The sequence below is a fragment of the Babylonia areolata genome, chromosome 16 (genome assembly GCF_041734735.1).
Source record: "Babylonia areolata isolate BAREFJ2019XMU chromosome 16, ASM4173473v1, whole genome shotgun sequence".
NCBI classification, from domain to species: Eukaryota; Metazoa; Mollusca; class Gastropoda; order Neogastropoda; family Buccinidae; genus Babylonia; species Babylonia areolata.
In genome coordinates, this window is record NC_134891.1 from 9,238,458 (window position 1) to 9,246,484 (window position 8,027).

At 42.6% G+C, this 8,027-nt stretch overlaps 1 protein-coding gene across 3 annotated transcripts in view; it reads right to left on the minus strand.

Annotated features, from left to right (window-relative positions):
- The window catches only part of LOC143291120 (RCC1-like G exchanging factor-like protein), an 85,569-nt gene extending 77,746 nt beyond the window's left edge, over nt 1-7,823 (minus strand). Inside the window, exons 1-4 of one of the 3 annotated variants that reach the window (XM_076600752.1) lie at nt 7,803-7,823; nt 5,863-6,106; nt 4,565-4,662; nt 601-730 (exon numbers count right to left, since the gene is read on the minus strand). In XM_076600752.1, coding sequence (XP_076456867.1) covers nt 601-730; nt 4,565-4,662; nt 5,863-6,103 — 469 coding nt within the window. In that variant the 5' untranslated portion in view covers nt 6,104-6,106; nt 7,803-7,823. Of the gene's footprint in view, nt 1-600; nt 731-4,564; nt 4,663-5,862; nt 6,107-7,450; nt 7,600-7,632; nt 7,711-7,802 lie in introns of those variants that run through there. The other 2 variants (XM_076600751.1, XM_076600750.1) reach the window with 2 other exon arrangements.
- Nucleotides 7,824-8,027: the final 204 nt, after the last annotated feature.

The window sequence follows — 8,027 nt, forward strand, 5'->3', positions numbered from 1 at the left end:
GGGTCCCGGGTTCGAATCTCGGTGACGGCGCCTGGTGGGTAAAGGGTGGAGATTTTTACGATCTCCCAGGTCAACATATGTGCAGACCTGCTAGTGCCTGAACCCCCTTCGTGTGTATATGCAAGCAAAAGATCAAATACGCACGTTAAAGATCCTGTAATCCATGTCAGCGTTCGGTGGGTTATGGAAACAAGTACATACCCAGCATGCACACCCCTAAAAGCGGAGTATGGCTGCCTACATGGCGGGGTAAGAACGGTCATACACGTAAAAGCCCACTTGTGTATATACGAGTGAACGCGGGAGTTGCAGCACAAGAACAAAGAAGAAGAAGACGACGAAGAAGGTTTTGAAATATAATGTGTGCAAAACCTGTTGTCTTCATGGTCACTTACACGGACTAACAATTGAAATTAACATTCCCTCAACACTATACATGGCTCAGAAACCTAAGACCAATTCACAAGGTAAGGAAGGAAGTATCTACTATTCTGACTGCACCAGTAATATTGTTCTCCAAATACTCGTTTCTCCACTCAAAGATGATCATTCACACATGTTGTGTACGAGCGGAGCGATCAGACGCACAGTGAGACCCACCCGAGTTGCGCGACACTTCGTGGTAGCCCAGCTGGGAGCTGGTGTTGATGCCGGACCCAAGCAGCAGCAGACCGCGTGGGGACTTGACGGCATACACTGTGAACCCGTAGCCGCAGCTCACCATGTAGGGCTGTGCCACACAAAGAAACACGCTGCTCACACAAAGAAACGTCACTCACACAATGCCTCTTTCTCTCCCTCTTTCACGCACAGAGATACAAATGCACACACATGCAAAGTCATGCATGCATGCTAGCACATTCAAACTGTTAAAGACTCTGCATACCCCAAAAAATGGAGAATGGCTGCCTACATGGCAGGGTAAAAACAGTCATGCATGCAAAAGCCCACGAACGATGAAGAGGGAGAATGGCTGCCTACATGGCAGGATAAAAACAGTCATGCATGCAAAAGCCCACGAACGATGAAGAGGGAGAATGGCTGCCTACATGGCAGGGTAAAAACAGTCATGCATGTAAAAGCCCACAAACGATGAAGAGGGAGAATGGCTGCCTACATGGCAGGGTAAAAACAGTCATGCATGCAAAAGCCCACGAATGATGAAGAGAGAGAATGGCTGCCTACATGGCAGGATAAAAACAGTCATGCATGTAAAAGCCCACGAACGATGAAGAGGGAGAATGGCTGCCTACATGGCAGGGTAAAAACAGTCATGCATGGAAAAGCCCACGAACGATGAAGAGGGAGAATGGCTGCCTACATGGCAGGGTAAAAACAGTCATGCATGTAAAAGCCCACGAACGATGAAGAGGGAGAATGGCTGCCTACATGGCAGGGTAAAAACAGTCATGCATGCAAAAGCCCACGAACGATGAAGAGGGAGAATGGCTGCCTACATGGCAGGGTAAAAACAGTCATGCATGCAAAAGCCCACGAACGATGAAGAGGGAGAATGGCTGCCTACATGGCAGGGTAAAAACAGTCATGCATGTAAAAGCCCACGAACGATGAAGAGGGAGAATGGCTGCCTACATGGCAGGGTAAAAACAGTCATGCATGCAAAAGCCCACGAACGATGAAGAGGGAGAATGGCTGCCTACATGGCAGGGTAAAAACAGTCATGCATGTAAAAGCCCACGAACGATGAAGAGGGAGAATGGCTGCCTACATGGCAGGGTAAAAACAGTCATGCATGTAAAAGCCCACGAACGATGAAGAGGGAGAAGAAAGACTCTGCAAGCATGCAATCGGTGTAAAACTAACAAACTGAATAAAAATAATGATGATAATAATCAGAGCAAGACTCCTTATAAAAATGAACGTCTCAAGGGACCAGGTGACAACAAAACAGTAAATGCTTGGAAGTATTCAACAGGGCTTGAATCTTGCAAGCAAATACCGAACTATGTAAAACAGACAACCGCAACCCACATTCAGAACCGAGGCCAGACACCATTCAAAACGTGTCCCGCAGCAACATTCTTTATTTTCTTTCTTTGTTGCTTCAAGCCCAGCAGACAATACATGGTCATATTTGAGCCCAACAATTTAAAATATTGATCCCTCAGAATCTGGAAAACACACACACACACACACACACACACACACACACACACAAACCTAGAACATGCCCCAGACGCTGACCATTCCGTCATTTTTTTCAGATTATCAAAAAGACTAACATGAGCATAAACTTGCTTATATATCGTTCACAAAATCATGTACAACATGCAGACAAAACTAAAAACTGCCAACTCACATGTCCCAGGCGCAAAAGACACCTTCTAGAAAGGAAATTTTCTATCTAAAATTACGTTTAAATAACATACTTACCGTGACCCAACTAGTGCAGACTCCGGCAGGGGTCTGACATTCCTGCCTGTGCAAACTACTATCCGCCTATGCGGAGAAAACAAAACTACGGCCGATAACCTCCCGGAAGTAGGTAACCTCCCCTTTGTCCCACTGGCTAGCGCCCTCTTTTTCCGGCAGCCATTATGACTCCTGTCCTGTGCTCTCCATACGGCTAAGTTTTTTCGTATTTCCTTTTAACTACACATACAGACACAAAGTGAAGGGAAAAGCCAGAAACAAAAGAGAGCAAATTTCCAAAAGGTGGGGATACTACTGCATTAAGAAAGGAAGAGACGACAGAGAGAGAAAGGAATGTTATCGGCCGTAGCTACTTTCATTTTCTCCGCATGGGCGGATAGCAGTTTGCACAGGACAGGAATCGGACCCCCTGCCGGAGTCTGCACTAGTGGGTCACGATAAAGTATGTGTAGTTAAAAGGAAATTTCCAGAAGGTGAGGGATGGATGGATGGATATGGATATTTATATAGCGCCTATCCTCGGTCGGAGACCAAGATCTAAGCGCTTTACACACACAGAGTCATTTACACAACAGGCTGGCTACCTGGGTAGAGCCGACTGACGGCTGCCATTGGGCGCTCATCATTCATTTCCTGTGTCGTTCAATCAGATTTCAGGCATGCACAACTACACACTCAGACAAACATGTAACATTTTACGTGCATGACCTTTTTGTTTATTTACCCCGCCATGTAGGCAGCCATACTCCGTTTTCGGGGGCGTGCATGCTGGGTACGTTCCTGTTTCCATAACCCACCGAACGCTGACATGGACCACAGGATCTTTAACGAGGGATACCATTAAGAAACAGGTAGAGACCACAGAAAGAAAAGGAACAATCTGGAAACAAAGAGAGTGAAATTTCCAAAAGTAGGGATACTACTACTGTATTAAGAAAGGCACAGATGACAGGAAGAAAAAGAAATAGGCCTGAAACAAAGAGAGCAACAGAAAATCGGAAATTTCTAGAACTTGGGGATACTTCTATATTCAGATAGGAACAGATGACAGATGGAAAAGGAACAAGCCAATATCAAAGAGAGCGATAGAAACGAGAAATTTTCCAGAAGGTGGGGATATGGGGGAAAGAGCTGCCAGCATCCCCCCACAGGAAGTGTCCCACTGTGTACAGCAGGATGCTTCACTGCTTGACAGGCCTTCTTCCTAAAGACTGTACTGGGTTCAGTGTGGCCACTCATTTCATTCTTCTTGAAGGCCTTGTTTCTCCCACTCAATACACACATAAGCACACATACATGTGCACTCAAGCGCACATTCGTTCACACACACACACACATACACACACATGCAAAGAATATCAACACCCACACACACACAAGCACTCACATACACAAAACACACACACACACACACACACACACACACACACACACACACACACACACACACACACACACACACACACACTCACTCACACACACACACACACACACACACACACACACACACACACACACACACACACACACACACACAAGCATGCAAGTACACACACACACAGACATGCACACACAGTCACACAAAAACATGAAGGAACACACACACACACACACACACACACACACACACACACAAAGCATGCAAGTACACACACACACAGACATGCACACACGGTCACACACAAACATGAAGGATGACATGCATACACTCCTCAACCACTCTTCCCTCTCTTTATCTTCTGTCCCTCTCTTCTTCCTTCCTGCCCATCCCAACACCCACCCACCCTTCCCTCCTAACCCTCCGCACTTTTTTCTGTTTTCTTTTAGATAATGTAATATCACTTAATGCGGAAAGACGTCAAGCTGAAGACTACTACTACTACTACGTACAAACTCTCTTACACACACACACATATACTATACACACACAGATCCAAAGTGTTACACTTGCATTATATATGCAAATGATCATGGGAAACAACACAGTATAGCAGAAGTCACCATCTCAAGCTCAAGAGCAAAAAAAAGACAACAACAAAAAAGAAAAAAAAAAAAAAGGCAGAATCGAAAGCATAAAACACAAAAACCAAAGAGGAGCAAGAAGATGCGCACACAACATTTCCAGCTGGCGTAACTCACAAACAATGCCAACAAGTCATACAAATCTTACATGAATATCGTTGGAATCAAAAAACTTGACTCGGGCTGGCCGACACTGCTGTGCGATAGGACGCTGTTTTTTCTCTGGCCGCAAGTAGCTTGCAATACCTACACATCCACAACAAACCAACAATAATGATAATACAAATCTATATACATCCACTAAATCCATGAGCATTCTCTCTCTCTCTCTCTCTCTCTCTTTCTCTCACACGCTCACTAACAGTAACAAGCCAGAATTTTGCATGGCTGCATAAATATACAGACATAATAAAGAGCAAAAATAGTATGACAGTGATTTTTAAAATCCCTTCTTTACTTAAAAAAGGTCCCTTCTCCTTTACCTAATTAAAAGGAATCCATCTACCCAATCAAGAAAGAAATCCCTTCTTCACCAGACAACAACAACAATCCCTTCTTCACCAAACAACAACATCCCTTCTTCACCAAACAACAACAACAAAACAACAACAATCCCTTCTTCACCAGACAACAACAACACACCAGACAACAACAACACACCAGACAACAACAACACACCAGAAACAACAACAATCCCTTCTTCACTAGACAACAACAACAACAACAATCCCTTCTTCACCAGACAACAACAACAATCTCTTCTTCACCAGAAAACAACAATCTCTTCTTCACCAAACAATAACAATCCCTTCTTGTTCTTCACTAGACAGCAACAACAATCCCTTCTTCACCAAACAACAACAATCCCTTCTTCACCAAACAACAACAATCCCTTCTTCACCAGACAACAACAACAATCCCTTCTTCACCAAACAACAACAATCCCTTCTTCACCAGACAACAACAAAACAACAACAATCCCTTCTTCACCAGACAACAACAACAATCTCTTCTTCACCAGACAACAACAATCCCTTCTTCACCAAACAATAACAACAATCCCTTCTTTACCGAACAACAACAAAAAATCTCTTCTTTACCAAACAACAACAACAATCCCTTCTTCACCAAACAACAACAAAAAAATCCCTTCTTTACCAAACAACAACAAAAAAAACCTTCTTTTCCTAACAAATAAAATAAAAAAAAGCATCCTTCGCCTAACTAGTATCTTCTTCTTTACCTAACAAAAAGAAATCCCTTCTACTTTAAATTATTATACATGGAAGCTGTTTGACAGCGAAAATTTGCTGCTTTTAAGAATACAAGTTTGAAGACATGAAAAGTCTACTGTTGCTTATACTTTTTATTAGATATATATATATATATATATATATATATATCTACATATATATCAAACACATTCTTCTAAAACTTCTGCATTACCCAAAGCTCCTGTAGTAGCACAACCCCAGGCGTAGACACGATCCGCTCGCCGTGGGTTCTTCCCAACGTATTCCATGACATTCTCCTTTATCTCTTCTCGTCGCAGAGTTTTCCTCTTCCAGTTCCTGGAGCCTCTCGCCCCCATCCACAGGACTGGAGCCATTCTGTGTAAAAGCTGGCACTGGCCACACACACTGTATCGCAGCAGCGATGAAAAGAGAGCCTGCTGAACACCGGCCATGGCCTGAAAATAAACGGCTTGCTTTAGCCAGATAGTGTTAACCATTTTTAGCCATGACCTGAAAAAAATAAACTGTTTGCTTTTGCCAAATACTGTGAACACATTTTACCCATGACATGAAAATAAAGTGTTTGCTTTAGTCTAAATAGCCAGATAATATAAACAGTGTTTAACCATGGCCTGGAAAAAAAACCCAACTATTTGCTGTGGTCAAACACCATGAACAGATTTTTTCCCCTTTCAAGTTCCAGTAATGAATTACTCTGCAGCCTCACTGGTTTCATTATTTGTCTTTTTTCACTCTGTGTGAGTGTGTGTGTGTTTGTGTGTAAGTGTGTATGTGCTGGCATGTATTGCATGTTGAACATACCCATACTACAGAAAGAAAAGCTTTCAGTTTTTCAAAGAGGCATCACTCCATTCAGACAAATCCATATATATACACTACACACCACCTGCTGCACAGATGCCTGATAGCAGCGTAACACAATGCACTTGTCAAGCCTTGAGTGCATGCATATATATATTTGTTTACCTATCAGAGGTCTCTTTTACAGAAATTTTTCAGAGGACAACACTTTTGTTGCCATGGATTCTTTTTCAGTGCACCAAGTGTGTGCTGCACACTGGACCTTGGTTTATTGTCTCATCTAAATGACTAGATCCCCAGTCTGACTGACCAGTTAAACTTGAGAGGAAGGGCAAGAGCATGATTTGAACCTAAACCCTCACAGACACTGTGTTGGCAAATTCTGTCACCTTACTCCTCACAAAGGACAGCACTGTGTGTGTGTGTGTGTGTGTGTGTGTTTGTTTGTTTTGAGATTGTAGCATGTTAAATGTACCCATACTACAGAAAGGGCAGCACTCTGTGTGTGTGTGTGTGTGTGTGTGTGTGCGTACATGCTAGCATATTGATTGTACCCATATAACAGAATGGACATTGCTCTGATTTTTTTTTTTTAATCATTGGACCAGGATGTGAAATACCAAAGGAAGGAGGATGTAAAATATTCCTGGTGTGAAGAAAGCAAACATTTGCAAAAATGAGAAAAAAAATGCCTATAAATTAAATGTGCAATGGGTATCAATGTAGCTCCTCACACACCTTCCCTTCACCCACACCCGTTTTCAACTCCCACCCCAATGAGTGGCATTTACATACATGTTTCCAATTACTGCGTTATGAATATCTATCCCAATCACTGGTATAAATTGTAAGGCTTCGTAATTTTGGAAATGTCCTATGTAAGAGTGATATATTTCAAAGTACAGGAATTTCTTCTTTTTTTTTTTTTTCAATCTGTGAAAAACGGCATGTGCGCTTGCTTTAAGTACGTGCAGCACCTTGAAAAACCCCATCATGGTATGGTCAGGTTCAACCGAACCGCCATGTCCATTTTTCTCACCACACCCTCTCTGCTAATATCATAAAGTAAAACATTCACAGCGGGCGAAGAGCGGAAAAGCTTTAAAAAATCAACATAAAAATGAAAGTTTGTCACTGCACGCAATGTAATTCATTTTACCTAACCAGCAAACTTTGAGTTCGCAATGTGTCCCTTTTCTCTGTTCCTAAATCGTGCACCGTGAAAACGGGAACTTACTCTGCCCAAAAGATAGCCGAGAGGTCATAGTTCGCAATTCGCTTCCGAGTGTGCGTCATGCAGCAATGTGAAATTTGGTGAGATAAACTTACATGTCCAGTTTGGCTACATCGCTGATCTGTGATAGTTATCTTTAATACAGTCTCGGATGAAGGTTTTCGTTTTTGATTTCAAAGAATATGTTGCCCATGGTCCATTTTTTCGGCTGTTGTGAAAATGTTGGAAAATGTCTCAAATCAGTATACCCATTTAAGTCACGGACGCAACTGAAAATGACATCTCATTGTTTTTCCGAAAGAATATTAGTACAAAATGTT